The 16,937-nt window shown below is 30.0% G+C and overlaps 1 protein-coding gene across 2 annotated transcripts in view; it reads left to right on the top strand.

The window, feature by feature from the left end:
* Positions 1-514: 514 nt before the first annotated feature.
* LOC123262632 (neuroligin-4, Y-linked) overlaps positions 515-16,937 on the top strand; it is a 338,434-nt gene continuing 322,011 nt past the window's right edge. For both annotated transcript variants that reach the window (XM_044724914.1, XM_044724913.1), the window contains exons 1-2: positions 515-854; positions 1,878-2,989. In XM_044724914.1, coding sequence (XP_044580849.1) covers positions 2,593-2,989 — 397 coding nt within the window. In that variant the 5' untranslated portion in view covers positions 515-854; positions 1,878-2,592. The remainder of the gene's footprint in view (positions 855-1,877; positions 2,990-16,937) is intronic.

The raw sequence follows: 16,937 nt of genomic DNA, 5'->3' as shown, positions 1-16,937 counted from the left end.
AAAATTTCTCTCGATTCCATTTTTCCAAAAAAAGTGGTGTCTTAATTCTCTAAAAACCGACGGGACGTCGTTAATAAAGTCCCATCAACACTTCCAAATTATTATCGTTACGCCCTATTTCACACAAGAGGCAGCAACAGAGAAAGAGAAAGAGAGCGAGGATTCTTCGGGCTTTTACTGCGGCGACTTTGGCGTGTCTCTATGACCTCATTAATCTCAACAAATTGTTGACCCAACAATGTAATTCGCGTACGAAGTGAGTGAGGCTTCGAGAGTCTGGGTGGATGTTGGATGCCGGATAAATGGATGAATCCCAGACACGAACCACCTTTTCAGTAAGGACGTCTCTCGGTACTCGAGGGCACAGAGCCCCCTGCCGTATCGACCGTACGTACACACATTGCGCACCCTTTCCCCTTGAGTCGCGAACTACTCTCGAGAATTAAGGGGTAGCTACCCGAGCCTGCGCACGCCCCAGTCCCGCTGCACGTCCGACGCCAGTTTGTCGGGGGTCGAAGCAGCGTTAACATCTGCGTCGGGTGCGTCCGGCTATCAGCCAACCACCACATCCTTTACCTCCTTTATCACACATTTAAATACAAATATATACATTCATCTTGTGCAGTGTCACTTATTTATTAATTGTTCCTTTATTTTTAATCAAAAGTGCAATTTTTGTTTTGTATCAGTGCAATAAAGTTTTTTTTTTTTGAATTGTTTATTACAACTCTCAGTGACGATTTGATTTTTTATTATTCTGTTAACGGTTGACCGCGTTAAGTAGTAAGATAAATGCGCGGTCAGACGTTAACATTTGTCGGCCGTAAAAGTCTATTTTTATGCGACAATTATTGGTAGATTCTTGTTTTATTGTTGTCAAAGTTCAGTGATGATAGACGTGAGAAAATTTATGAAATAAAATAAAATTGAATTTTTTTTTTAAGAAAAAATTTTATTGACAGAAATATTAGAAGTTGAAAAAAATTCACATGAATTATTAATTTTATTCTATAAATTAGAAGACTTTTTAATTATTAGATAAATAAAAATAATTTTATGAGTATCTAATTGTGTTTATTTACATAAGAGACGATTGATTTATTTAATTGCCAAAACAAAAATAATAGTAGAATTTAATTAGAAATAGTTATGATTAATTAAGAAAAAACGTGACATTAGAAATTTCAGATTAAATTTCCTGTAAAAAATCATTCTTGTAATTTTTTCGTACATTGATAGGAGGATTTGTTTATAGTTAAAAATATTTGTTAATATTTAACAATCGATTTATTAGAGACCACTTTTTAGTATTAAACAAATATTTCTTAGTATTTAAAATAATTTGTTTGTATTCAATAAATCTGATATTCATTTATTAAATATTAATAAATCTTTTCAAATATTAAGAAATGTTTGTTAAGTACTAAAAAGTGATCTCTAGTAAATGATTTGTTAAATATTAACAAATATTTTTAACTATAAACAAATCCTTCTGTCAGTGTATCTTCTGTATTTATCATAATTAATGTAAAAAAAATTTTTTTATTAAAATTTTTAATTAATTTAAGATTTAAAACCAAAATTGCTCTTGAAGGGTAAAAGATAAGTAAGAATTTATAAAGACTTCTTTTATAAAACATTAAATTTCTTATATAAAAGTAGTTTTATAATTTTTCCGTATCTCCAATATTTACTCTCGTATTTAAGCTTTAAAATAACACAAATAACATTTAGAATAATATTTACATTCAATAAAAAAAAAATTAATGAAAAATTTAAAAAGTTCACGTCTGTCATCACTGAATTTCAATAAAGAACAATTCCCCGAACTGAGAAATACAGTGATTTTATTTTTCTCATACCTCATTAATTTTCAGGTGAATAAAATAAAAAAGAAATTGAACCAGTGAAGTGACAGTACAAGTGTCGTTTCTGGATAAATTTACAAAAAAAAAAAAAATGAGAGCTGGTGTGGATACGGAAGCGCCGTGATATAGACAGAGTAGCTTGGGTTACTGTCAACAGCAGACCAGCAAAGATGAAGAGCTCGTGCAAACAGCGAAGGGGAGGGTTTATAAACGAATTTATTCGCGGGATCCAAGCTGATCCTCACATTGACATCAGAGAGTGAGAAGAAGATCCGTGATTTCTCACGGGACATGATCTCGTGGGGTCTTTTCAAGGAGCTGGGATGATCTTGGCACATATTGATCTCACACATAGATCATAGATCATAGATCATGGCTGCAAATTATGATTATGACTTTTTTGATTACCGTGCTCAAGATGTAGACTGCCATGAAAATTTCTTACGGGAGACTAACACGCGAGGCGTTTATCGCGCCCGGAAATTAACTCGTGAAAAAATCGAGGGTTGGATTTTCAGCGCAGGAGAAATTTGAATGAATTTTATAAAAAAAAGAATGATAATAAATTTAAGATTGAAGATTCTGATGGAAAAATTCAGCGAGTGAAGGGAAGATCTTCGATAAAACTTTTCTGGATTGCAGTGATACGTTGGATTTACCGTTAGTGCAATGACAGTGCAATGTTAAATGTGTTTTTGGTCTGGTCTTGTTCTGAAAATCTAAAATGATGCTAAGCTGGGTGGCAGTGTGGATAGTAGCGGTCCAGCCGATAATAATAATAGAGGCCGCGCTGAATTCGCGAGTGGTCAGGACTAAATACGGTGAAATATCGGGTGTGATAGTGACCCTTGAGCGGAATCTCGAGGGTGTTGAGGTGTTTCGCGGGGTCCCGTACGCCTCCCCGCCGGTCGGCTCTCTCAGGTTCATGCCTCCGGTTAATGGGGCGCTCTGGCAGGGGGTCAAAATCGCGGATAAGTTTAGTCCGGTGTGTCCTCAGAAACTTCCGAATCTGACCAGCGAGATGCCCAAGGGACGGGTCGAGTATCTTAAGAGATTACTGCCCTACTTGAGTAATCAGAGCGAGGATTGTTTGTATTTAAATATCTACGCTCCTGTTCAAGGTAGGGATTCCAATTTTTTTATTTTGTTTTAAGGAATAATTGCAGGCTGTTAATTATTTTTTTTTTTTCGGAGAATTTATGTTTTGATAAATTATAAATTTTCGTTAAACTCTAATCTAATACTGGAAAAAAATTTCTTGATTAAAAAAATGTTCTATGAAAAAATTTCAGCTCTCTTTGAGTTATTAAGTTTTAATTAGTTTAAAAAATTCGCGAATTCAATCTAAAAAATAAAACGAAGAAGAAAAAGTTTGCCGTAGAAGAATTTTAAGAATTGGAAGAACCACTCAACTATTTTTAAACAAAATAACCAACAAAGTACCCGAGTAATAAGACCTGCTAGAATATTATCGGTTTAAATATGGAATTTTTTGAGATTAGTTTTTTTAGTCAGGCATCTTGTATAAAAATGAGGTCAGTGAATTACTTTAAAGAATTTTTTAGATTAATTTTCAGAATATATTATTATTAAATTTTGAAAATTAAAACATAAAGTAATATTGATTGAAAATATCACTGACTTGTTACAAGAATATTAACAATTATTCGACTTCTGTTATTGTTTTTAGCATAAAAAATAACTCTTAAATGTTTTATAGATTTTCAGTATTTGTTATGCAAAAAACTTGTTTTTAAACTAAGAATATAAAAATTGTTAAAGATAGATAAAATAATTGTTAGTTTTAGAGAAAAGTGTATTTTAAAATCAAATTTAACAGTATCTTATCTATTGTAATCTACTTTTGATTCTCAATTTTCAAATTTCTCAAAATTCTTTTTGAAATAATTTTTTTCTTGAAACAAATACACAAAAAAAAAATTCTTGATCCGAGGATAAATTTCCTTGGCTTAAAAAAATATTAAGGAAGACTAAAAATTTCTTAAAGAAAATCAAAATTTCTTAAATGAAGTAAAGAAATTTTTTTTTCTGTAATTTTTCAATAATAAAACTTATAATATAAACTTAATATAAAAAATCTCATAAATCCGAAAAAATTAGCGACCTACAAACTTCATCTCACTCCTTATAAAGTAATTAATTTCGCTAAGTCACGAGATTCTTCCTGTAGGATTATAACTCACCTGATTATAAATCAGCAAAGGAGCCGCTTTGAGCAGATATCCGTCTTAACATCTTTCATTCGACGCTTTTAAGTTTAAAAGATACGGAACGGAATCGAAAAAAAAGTAAGTGTGAGTGTAAAAGAGAAAAAAAAAGCAACCGACAGCCTGCGAAGAAGAAGCAGGAGCGGTTGCAAAGAAGAAAAACAGAAGCTCGAGAAATCTGCCAACGGCAATAGCAAAAGAGTCTGCTGAGAAACGTTTAGCATCGATCGCTATCGCGGAACAGGGCCTGGTCCGAACTTATCGGTAGTCCAAATCCAAGTAGCAAAAAATTCAGCTTTGCTTCTATTTCCTCTCAATTTAATTCCTCGCAGTTGAATTTCGCTCTTATTCTAATTCTTATTATTATTTTCATCTCCATTCTGGTTCTTACTTTCAGATCACTGGTTTTTTGGTTAATTTTTAGCCGTTTTCATCCGTCTTCACTCACCCCGTTCACTCGGGTACCATTTCAATATAATAACTCAACGAGGCCATTGTTAGCTTGCGTACCAAACAAAGAATCCATGAAAACGGCCATTAATTTACCGATTTGAATAGGAAGTGTTATTTTATAGCCGAGCGTTTATTCCGATAAATCGTGTCGCACATTTTGCACCCCTGGAATCTACTCTCTAGATATATATGTGAGTGGGTGTATGTAGGTTATGTGCACAGCGTCGACCTCCAACTGCGTCACATCCACGTGCAATTCCCTGAGAGTAAAAGCAATGAGAAACTCACCGGGATATCCATTCCTTTAATGTTAATTTGTTACTGTTTCATTGTTAACTAACAATGCTTTAGCAACGACGGAATAGAGATTTTAAATTTTTATTCTCGGGTAATAGCGGAAAAGTTTTTATTCTTTTCAACGAAAATTATAATTTATTTTAAGAACTGTTGGAAATTTTTCTTTGTTCATGTGGAAAAATTCTCATGCATGCTTATAAGGATTATTTCTTTTGAACGAAGATTTTTATAGTAAAATATTATTTTATGTACTGAAAAAAAAAAAAAAAAAAAAAAAAAAAATTTATAGAAAATTTCATTTCTTATACTAAAGATTCCGTGAATTAAAGCGCTAAAAGGCTTTTTTTTTTTAAAAAGTAGAGAATTTTATAACCCCCATGAAAAAAAAATTAAAAAAAAATATATTTCGAAATATATAAAAAATATATTTTAAATATATAAATATATAAAAAATATGTATAATAAATATATTTTTAATAAATAACTTTTGGCCGATTTTTATATATATTTTATATATTTTAAATATACTCCAGATATATTCAAAATATATCTTAAAATAGATAAAAAATACATAGTTAAAAATATAAAAAAAATATATTTTGAATATATCTAAGATATATTTAAATTATATAAAATATATATGAAAATCGGCCAAAAGTTAATTATTAAAAATATATTTACTATACATAATTTATATATATTTATACATTTTTTATAGATTTTTAATATATTTAAAATATATTTTTTATGTATTTCGACATATATTTTTTTTACATTTTTTTTTCATGGGGGAAATTAAAAAAAATTGATATTTGTTAATTTAAAAAAAAAAAAAATAAAACACATTACTTTTTTTTTTGGTTTATAATTATTTAAATTTTGAGCTCAAGAAAACATATTTGATGTAAAATAGAACTTTCATTGCTCCTGTCAAATTATCACGAAAATTCGTTCATACAGAATTGTTCATTTGAATGTAAAAGAAAAAACAAAGTGAAAGACATTTCAGATGTCCAGTTGATATTGAATTTTTGTTGATTTTCTGGAATAACACAAAGACAATTTTTATCCGTGAAGTTACAAAGTGAAATGTAAATCTTATACTGAATTTGTTTTGTAACGCTTGTCATCGCGAGTTACAACTGTAATATATAAATAGGACGTATTCAGCTCAGAAATTTAATTTTGTACTTTTCAATTTTTGTACCTTTAGAAAAAAAAAACATTTGAGATTAATTATGGAAATTTAACTCAATTTTCGAACGAATCGTACATATTCATTAAGGTAGTACTACCGGTTTTAGAATTGGTGTTCAGAATTTAATGAAATTTGGCATATTGGTACTTTATAATATCATAATTAAGCAGTAAAATTTTTGGAAGCCTGGCGAGTTCTGAAAAAAAGATATTAATATTTACATATTTTTGCCTTTACCATTGATCCTTATGGAAAATTACAGACTTTATTTTATTTCACAAAACTGGACGTTTAGATTCTTATAAAAATCGAGACAACGAAAGAAAATAACATCTAGAACATATTTAATAACAATCAGTATGGTTTTCGAGCATATAAAAATATTTATTAATAAAAAACATTCAAAATTTGTCTCTGTCTCTCTTTCTCCGTGATTTAGTATAGAGAAATCTACTACGTTAATCAAATAAGGTTAGCTTTTGGGATTTGACTCTTGTGGTAACGGTAGTACTACCAAGTTAAATTCTGATGAAAAATCTACATTTGCCAAACACAATTACAAATAATCAAACATGAAAATTAGATTGTATATCTGTGCACATATTTTCATCCTATCCCTCGTTATACTTTTAATCTCAAACGAAAATTACAACGTGAACAATAAAACGTTATTCTGTGAAAACATACGCCACTAATTCAATAACTGAAAAAAATATTCAGTACATTGGTAAAAACGCTCGTGATATTCCAGACAGTTTTCTGTGGACAAATTAAATTAGTTATTGATCAATCCGTTATGGAATATTCCCGGAACGCGGAGATAATATATCACCAAAAACCAGTAAAACAATAAATAAATAAATGTATAAAATACGCCCAAAAATAATCCCCGAAGAGTTAAGCCGTAACGAGACGTAATTTCAACTTGACATAATTCGCGGGTTATTTTATTTATCAACAATTTCATTCTTTAGTATACGGCTCTTTTTTTTCTGCGAGACAACATGATAAATTTGATACATGTATGATAAGAAAACTAAGTCATCGAGTTGTCTAACTTAAGTTTTCTTGAATTGAATCAGCTTCAGCTTTCGATTGTTTCAAATATTTTTTTCGATTAAAAAAAAAGGACTACTCTATATGTAAATTACAATCATGTATGGCCATCTGTGATCAACATATACGATCATGTATGACCTTTACACATAATTATAAATAGTTAGCCTATATGATCACTATCATTCTATGTTGCCATGAGTGACTGTGTATGCCCATGATTTGTGACTACGTATGGTCATAATATGTAACTATTTATGATCAAAATATGTGTTCATATATGATCATTATAAGTGATCATATAATATATAATTTATTATCAGAAAATCCAGATGTTTGAAAAAATACATAGTAAATAGTGTACAATACAAAATATCTGTCCTATAGAGATGATTTCCATCTGTACATAGAACTGGTATAGTAATTCATATCCATGAAGACAAGATTATTAGCATAAAAATTTGAATAATTAAAACTTAAGAACTAATTAACTCAATTAATTCTGTAGTTTGTTTTAAACATTTAGTTATTTTCAACTTAATAGATTTTTTAGAACCGCCTAACATTTTCAAATTGTTTGGTAACCTATTATAAAATTTCATGGCAACATAGCTAGCATTCTTACACGAGATATATGATCATGTGTGATCATAATATGTCACCGTGTATGACCATGATTTGTAACTATTTATGGACATAATATGCAACTATTTATGATCAGCATATATGGTCATTTATGATCATTATATGTGATCATATATAACCGAAATATATGATCATGTGTGCCCATAATATGTGACCGTGTATGGCCATGATTTGTTACTATTTATGATCAATGATCATAAACTATTATGATCATTGATCATAATATGCAACTATTTATGATCAGCATACATGGTCATATATGATCACTATATGTGATCATTGATCACTGATCATATATAACCAAAATATATGATCATGTATGGGCAATAAATGTGATCATTCATGACTATCATATATGATCGTACATAAACAGTATATATGATCATATGTGACCATATATAACCATTGTATGTATTCATAAGTGGCCTTATGTAGGCATAAAATGTGACCATATATGACCAGTATATATTAGTCACCTCTGACCATCCATATGATCATTTGTAGCCAATATATATGATAATTATGATTAACATATATGTAGTTATAAGTGACCTAGTGTAGACATGAAATGTGACCACATATGACCAGTATATATTAGTCACTTCTGACCACATATATGATCATTTGTGGCCAATGTATATGATAATTATGATTAACATATATGATCATATATGACTAATGCAATATTAATGATTCAGATGGAATGATCAAAGAAAGAAAATTTGGTACTGCTTTTATCCAGTAGCAAAATAATTTTATTGTGCGTACATAAAAGAGATTCTTCATTGGCCACAATGGAATGTTTGCAGTAAATTCGAGTTGGCATGAAAACAAGTGCCTGCAGTGTTCTGCTGTTCTCTACCTTTTTCCAACTCGCGTTTTATACCAAATGGAATTTTCACGAGACACTTTAAAGTAGCTTAACACATCAATGTTTATATATGCGCTACTTTATATTCCCATTCGTTAACTTTTTTCATCGTTCTTTGTACCAAATGCAACATGTATACACATACATACATACGATAAATATATGCATGTAAAATATGTGAGCGTATATGAATATAAAATTCTATTATATGCCACAACAGTTTGAGTTTGAGGTTAAAGAAAGTATAGCTAGTCACACAATACACGTGGTTGCTCTTATGGCCCGCGGAGCACAAGAGTTAATTATTAAATTTAATTAAAGTACCATCGTCCTTTACGGGAGTCATGCCTTGTGCTGGTAGACCCCGTCTAGATTCTAGATTCTAGTTTCTAGATGGTAGATGGTAGATGGTGGTCGTGTGTTGCGCGATTGTACCAGGCAGTGAAGTATTATTATACATTGTACCAAGGTTGGGAATGTTCTTTAGCAAGTTCCATGTATATACGCTCGACAATTTGCTTTAGTATAATTATAAAGATCGGTTATAGGATCATAAGGGTGCAATTATCATCATATTGGTTAACCGAACTATTATCTTTAGTTATGTTATTTTCAGTTTCCTCAGTGCTTTGTCACGGGCTTTCGTTGTTTTAATGCAGGTTTTAATGAGTTATTGTTTGTAAATTTAGATCTACCAGGTATAATTAGCAATATTATGTTAATTATTCGCACACAAAGAAAATGAAATTATAATATTACGCAATTATTAATTATTGATAATTACAGGAAATTGATTATTGATTTTAACACCAGCATAAAAGTCAATAATTACGTTCAAATTAATATTTTAACAATTCCTATTAAAGGAATTTTTTAATAATTTAATTTTAAAAATAACTGATTTAAATTTTTACGGTGATAATTTTCTAAATATTATTTATTTGATTTAATTTGCTTTTATTTTATAACATACATTGTTTTTTCAATTTTTTATTATCAAAATGTAATTGCAATAAATGAAAAAATTGTTAGTTACGTTTTCATTTAATAGGTTTATAATTATTTTCAGTTTTTATTCCAAAAATAGTTGATTCATTGATTGAATTTCTATATATATCCATGTAAAATTAATTTAGTTATTTATGCATTATCTTACTAATTTAATTATAAATATACATTACATGATTAATTAAGCTATGTAGAAATGAGATCAGTTGAATTATCATAGTAATCTCTTGAATGTAACATGGTAATGATTATTATAACTTTATAGCCAACGTCGATATTTAGAATCGTAGAAATGACTCTGTAAAATGACTCTCGTCGCCGAAAAATCCTCGATACCATGCAACATAGTAATGATTACAATTCTACCCCAGAAATATAACCCCCCTCTTTTCTACATGTATTTAATAGTTAGATGACAAATTACAAGTTTGGATGAAAATTATCGCAGTGACAAGCATCGAGATTGGAATAACAGTAGCAGAATTGCTAATAGGTCACCAGCGCCTGGAATGGCTGCCTGGACTCGTTCATTACTACTCAACATCACAGAGAGGCGAATGATTACAACCAGACACTTTATTTCAAATAAACTGCTAATTGATTCAAGACAAATGTTCAAAGTTGTTGATCAAATCGAACATTTTATTGCAAACATGTGTTCAACTGGAGTTTAGCCAGTAATTTATTAACACACAAGGAATCATGCGAGTGATTGACAGATAATTGTTCGATGGAAATCGACAGAGACAGCTCCGACAGCAATACTCAGTGGGGGTGATCTGCTTATCGCAAGTATTACTCCAGTACTTTGTATCGCTACCGTCAGATAGTTTACCAAAAGTCTCTTTGCCGTCTTACATTTTCAGAGTAAGTTCACCGACACTCAATCCTCTTGTAATGAACTTTTTGACCTCAGCTTGAAAAGCTTTCTTGCTAAAATTTTTCCATTAAAACACTGAAACAAAAAATTTATAATTTTTATGTTATTACACCCATTAATCTGCCAGCGTTATTCAGAAAATATAAAATAATTCATCAACTATTTGACCATAAGTATCTCCATATAAATCGAGGTGACGTTTTGATGACTGAATTTATTCGTAATAATTCCAATTTAATTCGCGTATTCAATTATTAATTAATCTATGCCGTTTAAAAAATCAAAATTACTCATCATCATTTCGAAATTACTGGGACATTTAATTATTTAAAATTCAATATTGAATTTATTTTTAATTATCAATCGATTGAGAGTAATTGAAATAATATTTCCGAGCGTAGAACTATATCACGTCACGAAAAATAATTAATATATTAAAATAGTCATTAAAATCATAATTGTTTCTGACATTCAGAGCGCCAATTTGATCCCATTCCAATTAAAAAATATCGGTAGCGAAATTACAAAAGGCTTTTTATAATTGAAGATATTAAATTAGTTTAATTATTATTATAAATGAAAATTGTAATTATAATTGTAATTGTGATTGTGATTATAAAGTAACTGGTAAGCTCAGCGCTTATGAAGAGGAGAAATAATAAAATAAAGTTAAAAAATGATGAATTAGTGATGCGTGAAACTTTAAATATAGTGAATGAATGAAAGGCATAAAGAGATTAAAGTATAGGCTATTATGCAGAGAGATAAAGAGTTGCTTCGCGGGTGGGTTGGGTGGGAGTGGATTTGGCAGACGCGGCTCATCGCGTAATAATGAGCGTACTCTATACGTAGCCCCTAGAATGAGGCATTTTAATTACGTCCGCGATTTGCACATGGTGTAAATCGTTTTCGCGTCTCATTTAACCGGTTTCTCTGAATGCCCGCTAACCGACCCGTTAGATTCCCGCATGCACGGTCGAACAAGCCATGACCTAAAGGGATGAAATATCTGCCACAGGCTATTTGTATTCATCCTATTTGTATTATACTCCTCGTTTACTATTACTACTATCATTTTAATCCTTATTCTTTTTACTCTCTTTCAATTATTTATTGCAGTGTGATAAATTTACAGCGGCCAGATTTTTGAGACTGAAAAAAGAAAATTATTTTAGTCATGTAAACTTATCGATTAAAATTGAAAAAAAAAAATTAGGAAAACGGTTGACCCTGAAGACCATCCCTGCAACTTCCCGCCAATTATATACCTAAACGCTTGAAATTGCACTTATGACGTTTTTGAGCTCTTCGAGCTCATAAATACAATTTGTGTATTATTTGAGCTCTCCGAGCTCAAAAAAATAGCTTCTGTATGCTTTTGAGCTCCTTGAGCTCAAAAGTTTGATAGAAGTTTAAGAAAACACTATTTTTTGAATTTTTAAATCGCAATAACTTTTGAATGAATGAACCGATTTTCACACGGTTGGTGGCATTTGACGCAATTTTTTAAGTTTTATGAAGAATCTTCAAGTTTAAATTGATAGAGCGAAAAATTCCGGAGTAATTCCGAAAAAACACTTTTTTCGGTTTTTTTTCGTCAACGATAACTCACGAACGAATCAACCGATTTTGACCGGACTGGCGGCGATCGACGTGGTTTTTTGATATTAAGAGCTGATTAGTTTTTGAAATTGATCGGTAAAGCCGTTTAAAAGTTATTAAAAAAAAAACCACTTTTGAAAAAATTGTTTTTTGTAGTTTTTTTGGGATTTCTCAAAATCTACCGGTCCGAATCGTTCCAAAGTATATTCAAAATCTAAGTTTGGTTAAGCCCTTTCAAATGGCACCAACCGCGATCAAATCGGTCAAGCCGTTCAAAAGTTATGAGAGGTTTACACACACACACACACACACACACACACACACACACACACACACACACACACACACACACACACACACACACAGACATACAGACACCATCGCGGGAATAGTCAGGGAAGCTTCCTAGGCCCTCGAAACGTCGAGATTCGATGAAAACTCGATTTTCGTAAAACCGGGTTTAAACAATAACTTCCCGATTTTTGAAAATCTTCGATTTTCTTAGCGGGAAGTTAAAAATCAAATTATTAGAAATTTAAGTCGGAATGCGAAAAACTCAAATTTGGAAAATTTTATGAAAAATTAAGATTAGTTTGAAAAAAAAAAAAAGAATTATTTGATTGGGAGAAATATTTTTGATCCTTAAATTTATTTAAGAGAATATTTTTCCTTTACTGTTAATATTATATTATTATTTATAATTATAAATAACAAAAATTGAAATTAAATAAAAATCAGGTTGTAGACCAAATTGATGTTATGTTTTTTATTTCATTTATTTTAACATGCAACGCTTCGTCAGTTTTATTCTGAAATCATCAGGCACCTTAAAATTTTACAATACAAAAACACATAGTCCTTAACTTACAAAACATTACTACGCATTTTATAGAAGAATTTAGACCTGATTAGAACAAAAATATAAAAAATTGGAATGTGATGTTCGCCTCATCTAAAATATCGAAGCCGAGTTACCATATATAATTAACAAATAAAGAAAATTTTGTCTCGGGCGTATTTATATGATAAAATTTTTTTTTTTTTTAATTCAATTTAGTATCATTGAAAAGTTCTTGACCTGAATTTGTACCTTTTCGACGTTTTTTTTAGTGATCTTTATTTTTATCTCATTAAAATTTATCTCAGTCAAAGTATTTTAACAACAAAATTTCAGTGAAAAATATCTTTGGCTGTAAATGTTATAATATTTATATTTTATAAATATTTTGATGATCAATATATTTTTATGTCATTTATATTATACTAGCTGTAACTCATCCGCTCCATTGGGCGCTTTATAGAATTGCATTCTTAGATCTAGACTTAAAATTTAAGTAGAGTATTGTTTTGACTTGCAAAGATTTCCAATTCCATCAAATTGGCATGCACCTTTTATCTATGTAATTATTCTAGCTAATATTCATTGTAACTTTGAATGTGCAATCATTATAATAATCCCGTGTTTTTCTTACAAAAATGAATAATAATTATGTGAAAAAAAAAATTGTAATGAGCATTGAAAGTTTCAGTTAAAGAAATTACAGGTCTCATAAGTGAAGAAATCTGCCGAGTATATAAACATAACCAATAGAATTAAAAAATGTATTTCAAACAAATGACAATCGAATAGAATAAATTGAGTTACAATAAAAATTCATTATTTCTAAGTCAAAAAAATATAATTTCCGGATAAGTAATCACTAACACATCATATACTAAAACTTTCTCCGAAACACGTTGCATCTTATGGTATAAGTATTATTCCGATCGCTTCAATAGTTTTCGCAGTACAACCGAACAAAAAAACCGGCTCTCTAATTATTAGCATAGATATAATTAACATACTAACTACAATAATTAATGTGCTTATTTTTCGTATGCATCTGAACGTCGTTATATATAAAATATTAATTTCTTTAATTAATAAAATAAGGATAATTTTGTGATGGGCATCTTTATTATAAAATTAAAAAATTTAGGAGATCCAAGTTAATTATATAATTATTAAAAAAATTACTTTTTAATTTTTGGAATTTCACTTTCTAATTAGTAAATAATCTACTTGTTTGAAATGTGACCATTTTTACTTAATTAAAAAAGTCGATAAATACTAATAACTAAGTCGTATACTTTCAAAATTTTTAAAAGATAAATATTAACCATCGATTAGTAATTTTTTACTAGTTCAGTTTTGCAAAAAAGTTTCTTTAATTAATATTTTAAATTGCTATTGGAGGTTAATAGTTCTATTTTTATTAACTTTTCAAACTGACAAGCAAGAAATTTATAAGAATAAATTCGTCACCCACTCAGGGAGTACCAAATTACTCAATGTCTTTCAACGTAGTCACAGTTGTACTATACACAATGCCTCAATATATGCAAAGACTATTTTTCTTACTTCTTTCAGTGATGTCTGTTGGGCCTTAAGAGAGCCCGGTTTTCTGTTCGTTCGCTAATATGCTTTGCTCTTCTTGGAGAAAATATCCGATAGCTTCTATTTCGTGGCAGCAAACGAGACAGACTGCGGTAAAGAAGATAAAGTGACTAGGGAACATTGTCTAGTTAAATGTAAGAAAAAAAATGAAAAAGAAAAATAAGGAAAAGAAAGAGAAAGAGGAATACCTTAAAAGTTTTAAACAAAAAGTTTTTTATTTATTGTTTCGCGATGAATAAACCCCGAAATGGATGTATTCATATACATTTACGCAGAATGCGAGTTATATAGTTTCTTTTGTGGATGTTGAAGTACTTTTTAGAGAAAAACTCCGCGGGCACCAAACCCGGTGAACAAGTATGCCCTTATACTTTATTTTGTCTCTCTCTCTCTCTGGAGCTTGAGCAGCTTTCTGTGGAATTGAAAAGTCATGTCCGGTGCTTTGGCTCGTGTGTTTTCGATTCCAGGCCGGCCTGATCGACGTCCAAAGAGAGAACAAGAGAAATAGAGAAAATAGAAACAGGAGCGGAGGAGAGAGAGGAAAAGTTTCGAAGAACCGCACTTAGGAATATATACACGTATATGGATATAAAGAGCGAGAAGGAGGGGGAGGGGGTTGTTTAGTTGGAGTAGTAGAATCGACGAGGCCGAAAGGGAGCCCTCAAGCATACTCGTTTTTCTTGTTGAGGACAAAGAACAAGACATTGAGAGATCGAAGCTGGTTTTTACAGAGCTCTTGAAATTAGATGGGATCAATCTTTATCCCGGACAGTTTTTCCCTCTATTTTTATTTTTTGCATCACCGATTATCGGATTATCTAACAAATGAGGTATGTAAGGATAAAAAGTAAAACTTTCATTTTCCGTTATGGCCTAGTCATTAACTTTACCGAAATTTATTGTCGTTTATTGTGACCATTGCTTTTTTGGATATTTTGTGATTCATTTATTGAAAGATGAGAAAAAATTTGATTATATTGTTTGTAATTTATTTATTCAATTTTCATGTCAAGGCAAAATAGCCGAATGACAATAGTATACACAATTTTATAATAAAGTACACGTACAACAATATTAAATATAGAAGACCAACATCATCAAATTTTAAGGAAGTTTATAATTTGGAATGATTAAATAATATAATTATAAAATTCAATAGTAATGTACTATTAATGAGAATGAGAACAATAATAGAATCTAAAGAGGAATATTAAAAAGCTAAATGTTTCAATGGTAACATGTTATAATACTTTAGTAATTTAGAATGCAAATTTTTTACTTTAAATTTTAAAAATTTTTAAATGGCCTGTTTGACATTTATAGTACATTGTCTCGTTCTAGTTTCATAAAAAATTCAAAAGCTTTATTTTTGAAGGAGTCTAGGCTGAGTGATTCTATGACTTCGGTGGGTAACTCTTTCCAGAGTCGAATTGCAGAGATTACAAATGAATGCTCGTAGATTGTAGTCGAGAAATTTGGCATTTTGAAAAGAATGTTATTTAATTTTACACAAATTTAATGTTTCAATACAATTAATGTGTATTGAAGTAACATAAATTTATGATAAAATTCTCGAGAATCGGTTCGTCGAATTCTACACACTAACCTGTAATTTGTACCACATAAAAAATGGTAATTTTAATATTTTATTTTGTATTACTCTGATCAGTTGATAAATGTATGCACGTAAATAATAAAATTTTATCAACAAAATCATTGTAAATAATAGGAATGTCGATTTTAATCTGCGTTTTTTTTTTTTTTTTTAATTAAAAAATACACCAAAAAATTTGATAGAAAGTGTTAGGACTACCAATACTGGCAGTTTGCAAGCTTAAGTATCCATCTATATCTATAAAAATTTAATTTTTTAAACAATAGTATATTGTACTTGTATTGTTTTAAACAATAGTATTGTGCAACAAGTGCGACAAGTATTTTTTCAGTGTAAATCTAGAAATTTTTAAACTTCACATCAGAAAAATTACTGTCTGAAATAATCAATAAATTTTTATACTAAAATATAATTTTTTCCAAGTAACAGTAAAAATTTCAATTTATCTAATTGGCTTAAAAATTTCCTTCCTTTTAAGTTTGGCTCCAAAAAGTAAATGAAAAAAAAAATTAGTAAATTATTGCTGAAAACTGACTCAATTTGATTGTTATCGTTACTGTTATCATTGTTATAAAAATAAAATAGAATAATATAGCTGTTAGGTTCATAAGAAGAAAGAAAGTTAAGGTTTTACTCGACAAATCCTTTCATCCAATTCTCCAGTAGTATAGCGGTGCGATAAAACGTTCATACGGATATGGGTTTTTCCCAGGATTAGGGCTTTTATTTTCTTATGAGAGGCTGGAAATGGGTTGGCGCGCAGTCGTTAGCAAGACCAT

The sequence above is a fragment of the Cotesia glomerata genome, linkage group LG4 (assembly GCF_020080835.1).
Source record: "Cotesia glomerata isolate CgM1 linkage group LG4, MPM_Cglom_v2.3, whole genome shotgun sequence".
Lineage (NCBI taxonomy): Eukaryota > Metazoa > Arthropoda > Insecta > Hymenoptera > Braconidae > Cotesia > Cotesia glomerata.
The sequence above is the reverse complement of the archived record's forward strand: the minus strand, read 5'-3'. Positions and strand labels throughout refer to the sequence as shown.